The sequence below is a fragment of the Anoplophora glabripennis genome, unplaced genomic scaffold (genome assembly GCF_000390285.2).
Source record: "Anoplophora glabripennis isolate ALB-LARVAE unplaced genomic scaffold, Agla_2.0 scaffold1, whole genome shotgun sequence".
Lineage (NCBI taxonomy): Eukaryota > Metazoa > Arthropoda > Insecta > Coleoptera > Cerambycidae > Anoplophora > Anoplophora glabripennis.
The window spans coordinates 4,355,506-4,373,753 of record NW_019417028.1 but is presented as its reverse complement, the minus strand read 5'-3'; the positions used below and the strand labels follow the sequence as shown (position 1 = coordinate 4,373,753).

At 39.3% G+C, this 18,248-nt stretch overlaps 3 protein-coding genes across 3 annotated transcripts in view; 2 read left to right on the top strand and 1 right to left on the bottom strand.

Moving 5' to 3' along the window:
• Positions 1–5,117: 5,117 nt before the first annotated feature.
• On the top strand, positions 5,118–10,081 carry LOC108914039 (aryl hydrocarbon receptor protein 1). The gene is made up of 8 exons (XM_018719768.1): positions 5,118–5,191; positions 5,466–5,555; positions 5,775–5,984; positions 6,098–6,285; positions 6,421–6,527; positions 6,598–6,739; positions 6,992–7,241; positions 7,489–10,081. Exons 1-8 carry the CDS (start codon positions 5,180–5,182, stop codon positions 8,605–8,607), a joined length of 2,118 nt encoding a protein of 705 aa, XP_018575284.1. The 5' UTR covers positions 5,118–5,179; the 3' UTR covers positions 8,608–10,081.
• A 1,872-nt stretch (positions 10,082–11,953) lies between these two features.
• On the bottom strand, positions 11,954–13,746 carry LOC108914120 (39S ribosomal protein L1, mitochondrial). The gene is made up of 6 exons (XM_018719876.1): positions 13,531–13,746; positions 13,283–13,475; positions 13,018–13,231; positions 12,568–12,969; positions 12,224–12,321; positions 11,954–12,172 (listed from the first exon to the last, which is right to left on the bottom strand). Exons 1-6 carry the CDS (start codon positions 13,547–13,549, stop codon positions 12,037–12,039), a joined length of 1,062 nt encoding a protein of 353 aa, XP_018575392.1. The 5' UTR covers positions 13,550–13,746; the 3' UTR covers positions 11,954–12,036.
• Positions 13,747–14,722: 976 nt separating this feature from the next.
• The window catches only part of LOC108917520 (chondroitin sulfate synthase 1), a 36,154-nt gene continuing 32,628 nt past the window's right edge, over positions 14,723–18,248 (top strand). Inside the window, exons 1-3 of the mRNA XM_018724195.2 lie at positions 14,723–15,281; positions 17,072–17,554; positions 17,923–18,241. Coding sequence (XP_018579711.1) covers positions 17,136–17,554; positions 17,923–18,241 — 738 coding nt within the window. The 5' untranslated portion in view covers positions 14,723–15,281; positions 17,072–17,135. The remainder of the gene's footprint in view (positions 15,282–17,071; positions 17,555–17,922; positions 18,242–18,248) is intronic.

Below are 18,248 nucleotides of genomic sequence, written 5' to 3'. Positions count from 1 at the left end.
ACAATTATTCCCATTTACATATCAGCCAGATACAATATCCACGCTCCAGATAATAATTAATAATCATATAGGCCGCGTACATCGTGCTTTGTAGATAATGCATGGGAAACTATGGTAAATATGGCGCTATGGTAAATATCTCAAAACTTCGCACAATATTTAGGCAATTTCTTGTTCTGTAGATGGTTTATAAAACCACTTCCCCCGGAACATTTATCATGTTACAATATTCTTGAGGGGTAAAGGTTGCCATTGTTATACTTTTGCATCACAATATTATCTTACAAGACGAATCATTGAACTAAGCTAAATGGACTGCTCCAATCTTCTGACATGGGCAGCTTCTAGTAAGATGTCCACAGCACTTCCTCCCTTAACACTGCTCTTCTGTTATGCCTCGTATACGAGGCTTTCTTAGCATTTTTGCGTCTATTTGAGCGGTACTCAGAAAGATCCAAATCGTCGCCGATTAGCTGTGATTACCTGTCAATTACTCAGAGAAATTACCATGCATTATTACCATTTCGTTTCGTATTCACTGGTAATCGCAATCGCCCTTTCAATCTTTGCTGTTCCGTGAAGAAAATCATCGTCTGGCGGTATTGAATAATACATAAATATGTGGAATAATAAATGGATCGTTTCTTGGTAGCTCCTTGCTGGAACGGGGTAAAAATGGAAGTTTTCTCATCGGTTTCCCCATATCCTACATACAGGGTGACAGAAGCAGTGGAATCGATCAAAAATACTGTAACAAAAGCCGGAACGCGTAGTAATTTATTTACTAGTTCTCGGAACAGATGGGCCAAAAAGTAAAATATTTCAGTCGACACCAATTATCGAAAGTTGAGGGCTCTCTTGAGGTTGTAGCGTCGTCCTTCGGAGAAATTTAGCAATATTTTTTTGAACAAGTTCACTTAGATTCGGGGTCATGTGACAGTCATCTGTTGCATCCGGGAGGCGCCAGCGTAGTTTGGGCCAGAACAGAGAAACCCATATTTTTAATAACGCGCGAAATCACGAGAAGAGCGTAGAGGTTCCAAAGTAGAATTAATTTAAATTGTAAATTGATAGTAATTCGATAAGAGAGTTGGTTTTTTGACGGATTTTCCAAGCTATAAGAGTAGATTAAATGATATCGACTAATCCGTCTCGTATTTGCTACAGGGGGTCGCTAGAGGAAGGCTAGGGTTACTTGTAAGTCACATAATTATTTATATAAATGTAAATTCAGTCCATTAGACAACTATTAACATGGCATAGTTATGCCAAAGCGTCCCGATATTCAGGCCGCCAGTAAGATAAGAACAGAAACTTCTGGACCCAAGAAATGGGCGTGTCGAAGCGAGGTGTCGAATTCGGGAAAGATCTCGAAAAGGTCAGTTCTTTCTTATGTTCCACATTGATGAATTGTATTTTTTCTATCCTATCGAGTTTGATTCTATTCACTTCTACCGAATTTCCTGTAGTATCGAGGTTTGCAGTTGCCAGGTCGTATGGGTAGTATCTAAAGAGTGAACCGCCCAAGGCCGACAATCTTAGCATTTCGCGGACCCACTCTATATTTTCCAGCATGAAAATTGAAAATAACCCCGATTTCGACTTGTGGCGAATCTATAAACACCCCTCTCATACCCAAACTCGGGTCGCAAAGCCGAGTATTCAATTATACAGGCCCAGATTAATCGATAAGGCGTCCGGTGAGCATTAGCTCCGATTACGCGGCGTCCGATGGGACCAAATGGGCGCTACGTACGAAAGGGGCGCCTCTTGCACCGGCAAAGAGCTCTATAACACCTGCCACGAAACAATCACGCGCCCATTAGGCGTCTATTCAATAGGCGAGTTAAATATGACAAGTTGCAGCATCATCGTGACTTCGGTTTTGACGCACGGCGTGCGATTTTCCGCGTGCCGCGGTTATTAGCCGCGTTGGGGCAGACGACTCAATAAGGCACCGCCGGTTGGGTCGTGAGTTCGTCAGGGAGTTGCTATTTCGATGTTTAAAGCGCCTACTTGGTACGGAGGAATTAATATTCGCGCTACAATGTATTTGGAATTCTAACACTTTTTTTCCTCAATTTGACATTTTAGTGCCTGACAGCTGTCACTAAAACTACTTATGTCGATCGGCAAAAAAATATTTTATTCAAAACATCTCTACTTTTAATGAACCGCTTGTTATTCCGTCTTTACGGATACGAAATAAACGAACAAACAATGTCGAGACAGTACCGAGTTCCGCTTACGACTCTGAATATTTTAAAGTTCGATTATAAACAGGCGCACCGTCGTTACAAATCCTAGAACAGCATTAAATTGTTATGCCTTTCAGGCTACGTTATGTCATTTGTAAGGCCGTATTTTGAAGTAACTCGCACATCTGTCAGCAGAAAAAGCAATGAATATTAAATAGAGAAAAACCGACGACTGCATAATATGCCTATGCAGATATACTTTAATGGGGTATTCAATTTAACTTTTACGATTCAGATAATTTAATGTTTTTATTACGGCTTTTATATAATATTTCAGGGCTACTGTACGCAGACAGCATAAATGAATCTGATAATAAAATTCAGTAAATTATTCAACCGCTTAAGTCCCCACCGTGCCATCATATTTCCTGCGATGAATTGAAATTGGCTCCAATTAAAAGTACTCCGAGTTCGCCGCGGAATATTTTAATTAATACGCTTCTTTTTTGCTCCGGCAAATGGTTTACGAGTCCTTTATTTTAAACTCTGCATATTAATTTAATAAATTAAACAGTTGGTCGTTCCGTTTTTGGTCGCGCGTCGCGTACCGGGTACGTCCGAAAACAAATTCAAACTCGGAATACTTAAATTTGATCCGTTAGGTAGCCGCTGTCAAAAGTGTCCGAAAAGCGCACTTTTACTGAACACTTTTGACACCAACAGAAAGTTAAAAGTGTGCTTTTTCGCACTCTTTTGAAATCTCTAGCTTTTTATTTCTATAGTAATGATTTAAAAGGCTTTATTTATTAAAAACACCTTCTAAAATTCTACAGTTAATTGTCAAAAAGTGTACACAAAAGTGCACGCATTAGCGACACAGGCGAAAAAATTGAATTTCAAAATATTTAAATTTGATCCATAAGGTATCCACTGTCAAAAGTGTGCGATAGTGTACTTATGAGATGTAAAAAGTGTCCGAATGTGCAATTTTACTAAACACTTTTGACACCCACAGAAAGTTAAAAATGTGCACGTTCTTGAAATCTTTAGCTTTTTTATTTCTAGTGATGTCTTAAAAGCGTTTATTTATTAATGGTACCTCTACTGTTAACCGTCAAAAAGTGTACACAAAAGTGCACTATTATGCACACTTCAGCGACACTCAGCCGAAGAAATTGAAGTTCGAAATATTTAAATTTGATTCATAAAGTAGCCGCTGTCAGAAGTGTGCGACAGTTACGAGATGTTAAAAGTGTCCAAAGTGAGTTTTACTGAGCACTTTTGGAATCTACAGAAAGTACACTATACGCTTTTGGAATCTTTAGTTCTTTTGTTTCTAATGATGCTTTAAAAACTTTCATTCATTAAATGCCTTTCTAAAACTGTACTGTTAACTGTCAAAAAGTGTACACAAAAGTGTACTTTATCGTACACTTTTGGCGTTAGTGCACATTTTTACACTTTTAATGTGCCACAACCGCCTATTCATTAAAGGCACTTTCCAACATTTTCTTAATATTTTCTAAAAGTGTACAAAACTTTAAAAGTGTGCTTTTATACAGACTGCTGTAATTGTTACAATTTTTTTATATTTTGGAAACTCTGTTCATTAAATAAGACATTCAAGACAACTTAGCTTCTCCCAAAACAAAGTATGCTAGTACCTAAAAGTGCAAAAGTACACTTTGGCGTGCGCTTACACTTTTGGTAGTGCTTCAGCCATTCCTTGTTGGTTTTCGTCAAAGAAAATATACACTTTTAACACTGTATGTCTTATAAGTATTGAATAAAAAGGTTCAATATCTAAAAAATATATAACCAGATTCGTAGGTATCCTTCTCAAAATTTGTGTATTTCAAAATACCAAAAAGTGTTTAAAACAGTTGTACACTTTTATACTGGCTGTCTAAGTGTCCTGTACACTTTTAGTTCTTTTTCGCAAACAACTGCTCTCCTCATTAACGATACGGCTAGATTTTAAATGCGATGATAATCTTATATCATTAAAATTTTAATACCGCTAATTATTGTGAAAGTATGGGAACAATTATAGTAAAAATTAGATAAAACAAGTATCACTACATCTACATTTCATATATTTAACTAGAAAAGTACCCCGTTAAGCTCGGACTCGTTGATATTTACTCTTGTTTATTTACGACTGACCTAAGACAATGTTGTGTTTGCATTTTTTCACGCCAGCCGATTTGTTCCACCAGGCACACACACATTAATTAAGGATTAATGAATATGGCGTTCCCATTTTCATAACGCTGTACGGTCGTGGTAAAAAAAATTATTTACACAAAATAGAAAACGGTACGCTCCACGCGGAGAAATATGTTCGTTTAATTCGACACACAAAATTACGCAGATTGTGTCACACGACTGATAGTTCTTTTATTAATTTGTGAATGCGTGTTTTTCGTTTCAACAGTATGTCTGCTCGAGATAAATTGGTTATTCCTTAATTGTCACCGGTTCCGCATATAACAGTTGCTTCAGCATCAGTCTAGGTATTGGTAAAAGTTTGTAATCGAATATTTCTGTTCTTAGTTAGTATTTTATAGCAATTTCTCATAACTACAGTAATCGCGGATTAGAAGATATGTTACTGACGCACGGCGAATGTAGACAAAACGCTGCAGCTGCAGACCGCGGTGGTTTTGTACTATGGACTTTTGGTTCTATAGGCTTAAAGTCCTTAGGCCAGATTATTAGACAGTGATACTATGAAAGAGATCTTAAAACATAATTTCCTGTTTTTAATCGTTAGACTGTTCTCTCTGTGTATGCAAAAGCATGCATCGAGACGCGTGGCCGAGCAATTAATTTATTATGAGTGTTGCAGGCTCGGCATTTTTGACCTAATTGTTGTTGTTGTTGTTCCAGTGGTTATGCACAAAGATAAGGACGATGCAGCCGGTCTTCACCGACAGAGAGATCTCACCGCTTTCGACCACACTCCTTTGGACGGCGAGATGTTTCTCCAGGTAACCATAATCGTAAAAAATTATGTAGAAAAAAACGTTTTAAGGCTAATTGCAGTAATAACTAACGGTAATATGTCTACAGGGTGATTTTGTATGAATAACAAGTGTAAATTTGATTTGGTAAGCTCAATTTTCAATCCAAAGTTATTTAAATTTTTTTGTATCCTCACAATAGTCCCATACTATCGAGCTTGATACACCCTGTACATACCGACCGAAATAATAAAAACAACACCGTTTACAACATGATTACATAATTTTTGTATTTCTCTAGGCACTAAACGGATTCCTCATGATACTGACCTGTGAAGGAGAAGTATTCTTCGCCACACACAGTATAGAAGGTTATTTAGGGTTTCACCAGGTAAGTCCATTAATTTAAGAGAAAAAACGCTAAAACTCCTTTAACTCAATAAAAAACGACCGCATCTCAATGCTGATCGGACCGTTAGTCCGCAGAGTAGTTTCTAAGAGAATGCGAGGTCTGTCTGTAGTCCTGTTGCAATTCAGTAGTCTTTTTTTTTCGTGGCGCCGTATAATTATTTTTCCAGCTGGAAAATACTTGACAACCTTTGTTTTTCAGTCAGACATCGTCCACCAATCTGTCTACGAGCTGGTCCATTCGGAGGACAGGGAGGAACTGCAGCGGCAGCTGATGTGGAACTCGTTTCTTCCGCCAGAGTCCGCCAACATGGGCCTCCAGGACGTTCTCCTACCGGAGAACTGCCACTTGCTGGAAAGGAGCTTCACAGTGCGCTTCCGATGTCTTCTAGACAATACTTCCGGTTTCTTGGTAAGTTCACCGCATCAGAAGTGGGATGTTCCCTCCGACTCGATCCGGGAGTCGTACTTTACTAGAGATTAACATTTAATGCTGTTGAATACCCCACGACTGTGATTTTTCAGCGTTTAGACATCCGCGGTCGTGTCAAGGTGCTCCACGGTCAGAACCGCAAGTCGGAAGAACCGCCCCTGGGTCTCTTCGCGATTTGCACGCCTTTTGGACCCCCTTCCCTGCTGGAGATACCCCAGAAGGAAGTCATGTTCAAGAGCAAACACAAATTAGATTTAGCGTTAGTTTCTATGGATCAACGGTAAGGGTGGCCTTCAGGCAGTACAGATCTTAATCCATTGCACCTTTTTTCAAATCATTAATTACAATTTTTAGCTTTCCATATACTATTATGTCTTCAAATTGTGTCAGTTCTGATGGCAGTCTTCTTTTGCAGAGGTAAAATGTTATTAGGTTATTCGGATTCTGAACTAGCTAGTATGGGTGGTTATGATTTGGTTCACTACGACGATTTAGCTTATGTAGCCAGTGCTCATCAGGAATGTAAGTACAGTTTCTTTCTTTTGTTGAAGAAATTTGTTTTATGTTGCTTAATTTCTTTTGTTCTTTTCAGTATTAAAAACTGGTGCATCGGGGATGATAGCCTACAGGTTTCAGACCAAGGATGGACAGTGGCAGTGGCTACAAACCAGCTCTAGATTAGTATATAAAAATTCCAAACCAGACTTCGTCATCAGCACGCACCGTCCCCTGATGTAAGTATATACAGTGGAGTAGTCACCATCCTTCCCCACAACGACCAATCATGTGTTGTGGATCACCTATACTGTTGCTGATCCCTTTAAGAGCTGTTTTGATTGACTCTGTCCAAGAATCTCCTTTGGCCTTGTAGATGATTCTATTCCAGTTAACTGATACAATGAAACTAAATAAGTGTTAAATATAACAAATAGCGTTCATTTGAGTCTTTAAAACGTTGAAACGAATGCTTATGACGTTGTTTTTAGGGAGGAGGAAGGTCGCGATCTCCTCGGCAAGCGCACCATGGACTTCAAAGTCAGCTACTTGGATGCCGGTCTTCCAAACAACTACTTCTCCGAAAACGACCAGCTGCTGTCTACCACGCCCAACGTGACGCAACACAGCATATCAACCACGCCGTCCAGAGTCAACAGGAGATACAAGACCCAGCTGAGGGACTTCTTGTCCACCTGTCGGACGAAACGCAAACTATCGCACGGATCCTCTAGTGGTCAGGTTAGTGCAGGGAGGATATATGTACATAGAGGGTAGTTATTTCTTGGCATAACCACAGTAGAGACGTACACTTTTTGATAAATTGAGGGAATACATGATTTTGACCTTGAACCAGTCAACCATATTGAAAAGGAGTAGATTTTGTGTTCTGTAGAAATTTCCAACATTTGCAGCACCTTGCTGGAGCAGACCTACTAACTTTTTATTTGTCTAGATCGTATTTTACTAACGATGACTGCATTTCTAGGTTACCCCCCCGTCCAATGCCACAGTCACCACCGCCGTAGTCAGCCCCATGCCCACGGTGGACTACATCACCCCCGACGGCTGCACGGCCTACAACATGTACACCACTCCCTACCCCACCGCCACCCCCGACCACAGCCTGTCGTACATGAGCCATTCCAATTTCCAGCACGGGTTGTACCCAACGCCTACAGCGCTGGACAACCGTTATTTGACGTCAACCGAGAACCTGTTCCATCAGTACCGACCACTGAGCTCATACTACCCGGATTACCACCACACCCCGGCGACGACTCCCTACGTCGGCAACGGCTTCTTGGACATGTCCTCCAGGACCGCCGTACCCACCTACGACCCTGCAGCTACCACGGCTAGTCACCACACCACGTACAGAGCCACGGTGATGCCTGTGGACGACAAGATTTACCCTTGCCAGCAGGTCGTGGACACCACCACAGCGAAGTACCCCACTTATATGGATAGTTCGAGGGGGTACGTCGTTCCCAACTCCACCAAGTGTTTGGACGTGTCCTGGCCCTACTCTGTGAGTCCGTCTTCGGGGATCATACAACCTATACAAGTTATGAGCACGCAGCTGGAACTGGGACATAAAGATTGTGGGAAACTCTCCAAGCACCCTTCCGTGGACGGACTCGCGTCCAATCACTCCTCTTCTCCGGTGAACACGGGATTGATAACACCGAAGATGGAGGAGATCAAAGCCGACACATCCCTGATCCACCAATCCGAGAGCCCCACGCACCACATGGGTCAGAACTCAGCAACCCCACAGCACTTTTCCCCGGTGGCGACGACGGTTACGGAGATGCCGAGGCAGACGGTGCTGATGTGGGGATCCAACCACATACACACCTCCCCACCGTCGACAAACAGATCGCCTTCGGGGGCCGCCGAGTACTCGCTGGCCTCGGTACCCCAGAACGAAGGTTGCGACGCTCTGAAGAGCCTCGCGGAGATCAGCAACCCGGACATGTGCAAGTGGAACGGTGAGGAAAGCAAGCCGGAGAACGTGGTGCAGAACAGTGACCCGGACAGTCCGCACCAGCACCACTCCAGCCACCACAGTCACCACAACTCCAGGGTGGTGATGGTTCTATGATGAACGTGTTATCTGCTGGCCGACGGGCCGGTTGTACATAGTTATAAATACTTTTAATAAATTGCACATAATTTAATATTTCACTGATATTATACAGAAACATATCTTCCTGCATTGTGTTTTTGTTGTCAATGTCTTCGAATTTAGGGAACTAATTGGTTAGACGTCTCGTTGGGATGACCAGCTGGGTAGTGTTGGGCTTAGATGGCCTGATTGGTAGCTCGGTAAGGATATGATGAACGGATGAGTTGAAATACAGAATTATGAAGAAAGCATAATCTAAAACTTGTTCGCCTTTTGCAATTTTAGTGTTGGTTAGACATAACTGTCATATTAAATATCACAGCTTAATATTTGTAGGTTATATCTCACTTATAATCAAAAATTCTCGGTAAATAGACACCCAAATAGCTAAATCGTTCGTCGTTAGACACAATTATGACATACTAGTAAGAACTTATAAATCCAAAACCAGTTTATGTCTTGGAGGTGTAATCAATTCTGGATGGAGCATATAGTCCGCAGAGTAGTGGTCTTCTCCAATATCATGAGTTACCAATCTTAATTATATTCAACGATTTTAACACTTATTTTTATTTTACTAGTTTTCAATAACATCGGAACCAAAGAACTAACATTAAATAAAATATGTGCAGTTTGTTTAATTCTTATAACAAACTAGTCTAACCAAAATGTAATTTTTTTCATATTTCTGTATTTTAAATAGACCAGAGGTTAAAATATTAATAAATATTACTATAACACTCACAATACAAACGTAAAATGGTGCCTTTGAAATTAATTTAAATGTGTATTCATAAAAATCACGCTACTATGCCATACAAGCTAAGTTTTGAATTTAAAAATTGGTGCAGGAACAAACCATAGTAAGTTACATTTTACGTCGCAAATCATAGATGGCGCTTTTAATTGACCACGAATAAAGTTCCTAGATCGTCCATCTAGGAACTTTCCTATCATGTGAAATATAAGACAGCAAATATGTTGTGATATTACTGTTTCTAAAAACCTCTCAATAATTATGATAATTTTAGAAATAAGTGCTTCATATGATTCCATTACGTGAACAGAAAGCTGTCATTCCAACGGAACATTTAAATGTAAAAATATTATATATATGAGAGAAGTTATATGTATTATTTTTGATATATTTTTAGTTGAGGCATATTTTGATGCTTTGAAGGAAATGTTCATTAGTACCTACCTATGTTTTGTTATTTATTTTTTACATTTTTACGCAGTGAAACCATGCTAGTCATTCAACTGGTTATTTGTATATGTTGTACATTATATTATTTATAAAAAGGATGTATAGCCGATCTGAGTTGTAATCTAGGCGTATTATGAATTTAAATGCAATTTATATTTTCTTTGACAGAGTTTGTTTATTTTATTATTTCGCGTTTAGGGCGTATTGTTTATTTTTTTCGTATAACTGAAACATTGTATCAGACTTTCCATAGATTAAAAGATTATTGTGAAAATAAAAGTGTAAAAAAATACTGAATACAGTGTATGAAAAATGTATAAGGAATAAATATAAAATAAAAATTATATTACAGTAATATTCAGTTGTTTGGTGTTTGGATATAATATTTTGTTTAGCAGAAACCACCACTATCCACTCATTTTAGATACAAATAAATTGTTTCTATGTTTATAGGTGGCGCCACAGACATTTTAAATGTATAACGAAATTTGAAATGTGTGTAAAAAAATACCTGGAAAAACATAAATATGTTGAAGTATTTGAAATACATTGAGAATTCCTAGAAATACTTTCGAAAGACGTTAAAAACTTCGACATTTTCGTTAGAAACTTTTAAATACCGCAAAATGTCTAGCAATATCTAAGAAAACATTTAAATACGTTGAAATATTTCGAAAACTATCTACAAAATCCTTCGAAATACATCAAAACAGTTTCATATTGAAAAAAAAAAACAAATTCGAGGTATCACAAATTAGAAAATTCGTCAAATCAGCTTTGGAATAAAAAACAGCTGTAGAATACGTACATCACAATTTATACCGAAACAACTTCAGAAAGTTTAAAAGTAGTTCAAAACGACTTTAGGATACAATAAAATACATCAAAGTGGGTACAAAAACGAAAGGATCATGATTTAGACGTTTTCAATATATTTCTAACAATATTTTGATGCTTTATCTCGATTAGTCAATGAAGTTTTCTTAGTTCGAATTTATCATTGAGCGCCATCTATTCACCAGAAAGGGCAACACTAGATATAATAGATAACTGTCATATGTTTCTTCCAGAGTACTTTGACTTCTATGGAGTAGATGGCGCCACATACGATTCTCCAATGTTTAAAACGACATTTTTATGTTTTTAATTTCACTCAAATAGATTAAGATACGTACGAAATGATCCCTAAATCAACAATTTAATTTTGTTCATTCGAGCAATCAATTCGTAACATTTTTAATCAAAATAATAGTTTCTAAATATAGAGAAACTTGGAAAATAAGTTGATAAGTTATACCTAGGTATGTGAAAATAGAATGACATATATGTAATAATTAAAAGTTTTGCTCGATTTAGCTTTTAGTATTTGTAGTTGCAAAGTTATTCGTGCAAATAATAAAAAACCGGACTATTCATAAGACGAATTGAAATATGTAATAATATGGTGCAAAAAATAAACAGGGTGTTCTATTTGAATCTAAAAAGTTTTCAGTTTTCAAGTTTTCAACATGTAACGTAAAAAATAGGACACAGTGTAACCTTCAGGTGATTTTGATAGTGTAGTGCAATATTTGTGTGTTCCGAAAAGCAAGTGAAAGCTTCCAGAACGAAGAAAGATATAAGAAATTTTCGAAACGCTTGCTTCTGTCAAAGTTTTTATAAAATGCCGATTATCTCGAAAACGGTTAGATCTAGGTACAGGTAAGTCGTAACATTTTTGTATTATTTTTAATTTATCTTGTCGATAGTGCAATTATATATAGGGTGTTCCATTTAAAATAACCTTGTATACAGGGTGTCCGTTAAAGAATGAGTCAAACTTTACCACTAGATTCTAAAATGAAAATTAATGGGGATAATAGGCAATGTTGCTCTTAACGCTTTGCTTTCGGGATACAGGGTGTTGAAGTTAAAAAAATGAAAACGATTTTCGGGCATATCTCCGAGATACGTTTTTTGTAATTTGATACGAGGAGTTTTAACGGGGACCTACATCATTTACTGTGATTTCACGTCAGTACAAAAAAGCAGTGGTGTGGAAACTATATTTTCGAGACGCTTTTCTAAAAAATAAAAGTTACGCCACCATGTATAGCGGAAATAAATAACAATGGGTAATTTTGTAATTTTTCTTTGTAATCTTTATTAAATAACAGAATATTCTATAAACATTAAACTACATTCTCAAAATATTGATCTTATAAAGTAACTCTTTCTCCAGTTTCCTCTTCCGCTTCCTCGTCTGCCGCTTCTTCCTTAGCGTCTCCAGTATCGAGATACAAACTGTAATCTACTTTTAACTTTTCCGGTGACGGCGGGCTCCACAAGAGACATCTAAAAATGCAAATACGGTTACCGAAAAGAATAAAAAACGTACGTTTCTACCTCGATATGAAATGTCCCTCCCTTTTCGGTTTCATCATATAGATGTCCCTAACGAGGGCCCCAAAATTTTCCTCCAAATGCTTTGCGTCCATATTTAACTAAAATATCTCCAATAATTAGTTTGCGCTAGGAATCGACCAATACAAATGTTTTCGCTGATATTTTTTGCATTTTTTACATGACGTTACAATAATTAATTTCTGAAAGTCACAAAATCATTTTTAATTAAAAAAAAAATCGAAAAGCTTTTCCCGTTTCCAGTTTTTCCAAATTATATTGCTGTATTGCATATAAAACCTGTATCGGCCAATCAATAACACACGCAAAAAACAATTCCTACTCACCGTCCCAATTATGGTTTCAACAATACCGAAATCCTTCTCGTATTCGTCTTTAATGGCGCTGTAAACGACCCCGTTAACGAATTTATTCACGGTTTCTCCCAAGTTTACGTCTAGGGTCCCCAGTCTGGGGCTCGGAAACCGCCGCTTCATCAAACCCCTTAACACAACTAGTTCAGGCAAAATTTCAGGATGCGCCACTATATACTGGAAATTCTGCAAAGAAACCTCCCCGTTTTGGATCTGCTTAATCAAATCTACCCCGCCGGAAAGCTCTGCTCCCGCTTCGGCCGCCTCTTGCTGTGCTTCGGGGCTCTTGGCGAACGCGATGATCATTCGCTGTTCGCCGTGATCAAATTTGTGGGGTATGCTCACGATTCTCGTGAAATTGTCCACAAAACGAGTCTAGAATTTACAAGTTAAGAAACGTAACAGCGAAACGTTTACACTTACTTTTTTCTCTCCTTGCATATTTAGTTCTACAGTGGCGTAGAGGTTGGCGTTCGGTTTATTGTACATTTCGGGGTGGTGAGTTTCCCTGTGACATTCCACCGCTTCAACAAACGGATACACGACCCACTTAAAATATTTAGCCACGTAAACATTATCGACTGGGTCCTTTTTCCAGGAATCATCGAATTTCCTCTGTTCTCGATTAGCAAGCAGCCTGAAAGACACGAAATATGATCGTCATGTTTCTATAAAACGTTACACTTACTTGTCTTTGTCTCTTTGGTTGTGAGGGATGAATCCAACTTTCTCTATTTCCACCTTCACTTTGGCTTTCTTCTTTCTCTCCCTTGTGCCCTTCCTTGCTGCGTAAAATCGAACTTGTAAGACTTTGCATGACTCCAAGGCTAGTTTGTTGAGGTTATATTTAGGAGGAACTAAGTTTTTACAAGTAAGTATACCTTAAACAAAACAGAGAAATCGCACGGGGTTTATAAGACATTTCGGAATGTGTACCTGCGGTTAAGAAGGACATTACAACAGATTAAAGCTGTAGTAACATTTGTTAGAACATAACCTAACTCCTAACCTGGTTTGCACCACTGAAAGCTACTCTGCGGAGTGTGGTGTGGAGAACATCATTGAGATGCAACAGCTTGACAATTAGAAAGAAAGCGAGACAGTTCTAAACTGTTTTTGTCTCTGTTTATATAAGTTAGGCTTGTATTCATTGGTCCTATTTTGTAAGGCTGGTTGTCTAATTGTTATTTGCGGCGATTTTCATTCTGCCTGAGTTGATGCTACCACAAATTACTGAACTGGATGCTACTATCCTTTATTATTCGCATCAACTGTACCAAAGGCAAGTTCATTATGATGCTCTAAATATATTTCTTTGTCTTTTTATCTGTTACAATTAGAAAAGGACAAAGTACTTTCAGAGCATCTAATCGTTAATACTGAACCTGTAAGATAAAATCAATGCTTTTATAATGCAAATACATACATACAAGAAATTAAAATAGCCTCTAAACTGTAAATTTATGTTTTTAAATTATTAGTTGTTAATTTATTGGACAAAGCCATGGAAATTTAACCTTCATAGAGGCGAGACGTTAAATAGTGCTTTGTAATAGTGTAGTTTTTTCTCGAAATATTTGAAATTCATGGAAAGTTCGAAAAATTCAGTGACGTAGTGATTTTTATAATTTTTTTCGACAGTTTCGTAACAAAATTCAATTCAACTCGAGTTTGTGGAATAGACCCGAGGTGAATTTTGTTAGATTTGATATTCTGCCATGAGTTGGCTTAAGGTGAACCATCCTGTACACAACACGATTCAAATTTGATATACAGAGTGTCCCAACATTCCGTGTACTGCTTTGGGTCATCAAAATTGACAAAGAAAATGTTTTTTTTCAAATAATTTTGAAAAGCATTGTGCAAAGGTAAGTTATCATTAAATCTGCCCTGTGGTAGCTCGTATACGCGGAACATTGGTTCACCCTGTATAGCCAAGCCGAATTTGCCGCGACGTCGAGCCCCCAGACGTCCGTCTGCCGGCCCGCGGACCCAGACACATCCCCATTATCCGCTCCGGCAGACACCCAAAACGCCAGACGCCCGCCCAACTACCTCAAGCCGAAACCGCCACGACCTCGTCTACCCGCCCCGGCTTAGTCGGTTCGTTGCATCGCCTGCGCCAGCTAGTTCGACGGGGCCACCGACCGAGAACGGGCTCCAACGCGTTGCGGACCGTGCACCACGTTCCGAAAGCCGACGCGAGAGGTCAAGGATGACATATAAGTGCCGAAACGTCGACCGAGAGACACAGTTCGCGGGACGCCCATTCATCTCGGCACCTGGTGCACTATTACAGGCGCCGTAGGACGTCACGTCGTTATCTAGGTGCGTGGAGAAAGTGATAACGTCCTCCGCGTGTGAATCCGCGAGACTGCTTCATTCAGTCGATCTCTTGACCCCGGTTCAGAGATAAACCTCGGCGAGATACGCGGGGCTCGGTTTCGTAGTGTTCTGTGTGAGGGATTGGCACCGGACTTGCTAGAAAACAAACACGGAGGATATCTGCTGCGGTTCAGTCGGTGGTTTGGCAGAGGACTGTTTTTTTTTTTTCAACGCGGTCGGAATAATTGCATTAGCTTCAAAAAAACGCTTCACACTCGAAGTAGTTCAAATGAACCGAGAATTCTTACCGCTAGTCTTAGTTTTCAAGCGTGCCTAGTACAACTAGTGCCTAGTAGTTTGATGTAAGTCGCACAGAAGCGAAAATTTTTCAATTATTATCTGCATTGTTTTGAACACAGAGGCAAGTGGAAGGGTGTGAACTGTGGATTAACTAAAATGTAGGGCTGGTAACATCGAATTGATTTTGACGCGATGAAATATTTCTAATATGTAATTTGCGCGTGAAGAAAATACATTGATTTCAAACCAAAAAGGTTATACATATAAACGTGAGTCAGCAACTCGATAGTTTTGGAGATACAGGACGTGAAAATTTAAACAAAAATTCACCTATTTCTAAATATATCTGAGGACATTAACATTGATTCTACGGAAATTTGGTACAATCGAGAATAGAAGCATTACAACAAAGCGTTGTTAATATTATACTTATAGACGTTTTTATTTGGCATTTTTTTTTCAAGCAACATAAAAATATGTCCGTATTAAGCCGTACTAACCTTGATTTTTATCAGGGATCCGAAACGGGTCGAGATTATAGTGATAGGTGACTAGCAGTCATATCTCTCAAGAACAATATTTAGAGAAAAAAAGCCAACAAGCCGTCGAGCGACTGGCAATGTCCTAAGTTGCAAGTGTCAATCGTCACATAAAAGATGATTTATGATCGAGGTGCAGTGCAATTTATGGCACCTCGTTTGTAAATTGCAAATAGAAATCAAAATTACTTTTCTATTTTAAACCACCGCTATCATAAAATTTTGATTTGCCGTTCGATTTTCGAGATATTGAAACTTCTTCTGTTTATAACTTTTGATCTAATCAATATTTTTTGACGCTCGAGGGCTAGTTTTGTAGGTATTTTGAAGACGAAAAAAAAGTAATTTACTGTTTTCTCGTGGAAATGAACGGAAAAAAATTATAAGCGAAAAACGTGAATTTACGTAAAAATTATGCAATTCACCAGCCTGTAAACAATCTTCCCCCTATTTTTATGACTGTGAAAACTAATATGATATTATACATAATATTTAACATCAATAGTGATAAATTCAACTTGCCGAAACAAAAAGTCGCGTCCAACTCTGTAATTCCTGGCCTATAAAACTTAACCTACTTTAAGAAATTATATCAAATAACTATTCAGAAAATAAAACAGAGGAAATCAATAGTAAGAATTAAAAGTTTAAAACGTTTATTACCTACCTTCAGAATGCGTCGTTTTCATTATTGTCAACTGAAACAACATGTTTGATGCCAAGGAAAAGTGAATAAAAAGATGGTGTTAAAAAACCTTAATTGCAAAACTGATTTGGCCAATAAAAGTTAAGCAGAAACATTCGAATCGCTGGCCAAAGGTGGTTTTGGAAAAGTTAGTTCAACGCTTCAGAAAAATTTAAAAAGTTAGCTTCACATTTAAGGAGGATACAACATTTCGTACACCAAAATAAATCAAGAGCGAAAAGAGTATAAAAAGAAACACTAGGTTCAAAACACAATACATTTGATTTAATGAAAAAGTACAATTGCCTTTTTTGCTCCATTCCTGTTTTTTTTTGGTCACAATTACACAAAAAAATTTACAAGGATAGGATAAAAGTCCGTACAAATTTTCAATTTAATCTTAAAAAGTAAAAGTTATTAATAGAAGTTAATTTTAATAACAATTTTAATGTATAGAACGAGGCGATTCAATAAAAAAAAAATGACACTTTCCTGGCCCTACGCCCTTCACAGTACGCTTCCTCTTTAAGATTTGTGTGGAAGAGGGCGCGACATATTATAGTTACCTTGCTCATAGACGCGATCCTATAAACGTTTTTCTAGCAAGTCCGGTGTCGGTTTTGCGCAGGTTCCGAACGCGATGAAGTGATGGATCGCGCAGCGACGGCCTCCAGGACTGCCAACTGACGATAATGGCAAGGAGAAAACGCCTGCTGAAGCTCATCCTAGGCATTCTCATAGGGATCTTCACGTCGCACCTGTTCACCTCCACCAAGCTGGCCACCTTCGACATGTGCTACTCTCGCGAAAGAAAACACATCACTCCCGTCCAGCTGATCCGCGAGGAGGACGCCCGGGCCTCCAACAAGAACCTCCTCTTCGTCGGCGTGATGACGGCGGCTAAGTACCTGGACTCGCGCGCCAAGGCTGTTTACGACACGTGGGGCAGGGAGGTGCCGGGCAAGGTGATGTTCTACAGTTCGGAGTTCTCGTATAGCGAGCACGTGCCCCTGGTGCCGCTGGACGGCGTCGACGACGGGTATCCGCCGCAGAAGAAGTCCTTCATGATGCTGAAGCACATGCACGACCACTACGTCGACCAGTACGAATGGTTAGTATTGATTCCCGACGTACAAGGGACTTAACATCTGGTGGCGCCGATACTGTTTGCTCTTAGAGTCATATTTTACTGCTCTGTTAAAGTAATTTTTCTGAAATCGAATGTGCTTTCCAGAGAAACTTCTTAAAGCTGTTGATTTGTTAATAAATTCACGAAATTCTTCAATTTATTCAAAAAGTTGGTTGGTTGGTTTTCCACTATTTTAGAACATCTAATGTGTTTTTAACGACATTTCGATCACTTTCTAACAAACCGTCACTGTTTACTCAAACGCGTTCATTGCAACCAGATGTTGAGCGGCTTGTACCCGTCAAGGAGCACCACAAGACCCCCTAAACACGAGAAATTCGACCCCTTAGGTTCCTGAGAGCCGACGACGACGTCTACATCCGGCCCGACAGACTGGAGGACCTTCTCCGCTCCGTCGACAGCAAAAAACCATGGTTCATAGGGCAAACGGGGCGGGGGAACAGCGAGGAGTTCGGCCTGCTGTCCCTGGAGACCGACGAGAACTTCTGCATGGGCGGGCCGGGCGTGATCTTCAGCAGGGAGACGCTGAAGAGGATAGCGCCCCACGTGGAAGACTGTCTGGAGCACCTGTACACCACCCACGAGGACGTGGAGCTGGGCAGATGCGTGAGGAGGTTCGCCGGGATATCCTGCACGTGGTCCTATGAGGCGAGTG

Bases quoted from the DNA above. Each gene is read 5' to 3' on its own strand.
- LOC108914039 (XM_018719768.1), top strand. The intron at 5,556-5,774 runs GTAAGTCCATTA...TTTGTTTTTCAG, and splicing joins GTTATTTAGGGTTTCACCAG to TCAGACATCGTCCACCAATC. The intron at 6,528-6,597 runs GTAAGTACAGTT...TGTTCTTTTCAG, and splicing joins AGCCAGTGCTCATCAGGAAT to TATTAAAAACTGGTGCATCG.
- LOC108914120 (XM_018719876.1), bottom strand. The intron at 12,970-13,017 runs GTAAGTGTAAAC...TGTAAATTCTAG, and splicing joins ATATGCAAGGAGAGAAAAAA to ACTCGTTTTGTGGACAATTT. The intron at 12,322-12,567 runs GTGAGTAGGAAT...GAGATATTTTAG, and splicing joins TTGAAACCATAATTGGGACG to TTAAATATGGACGCAAAGCA.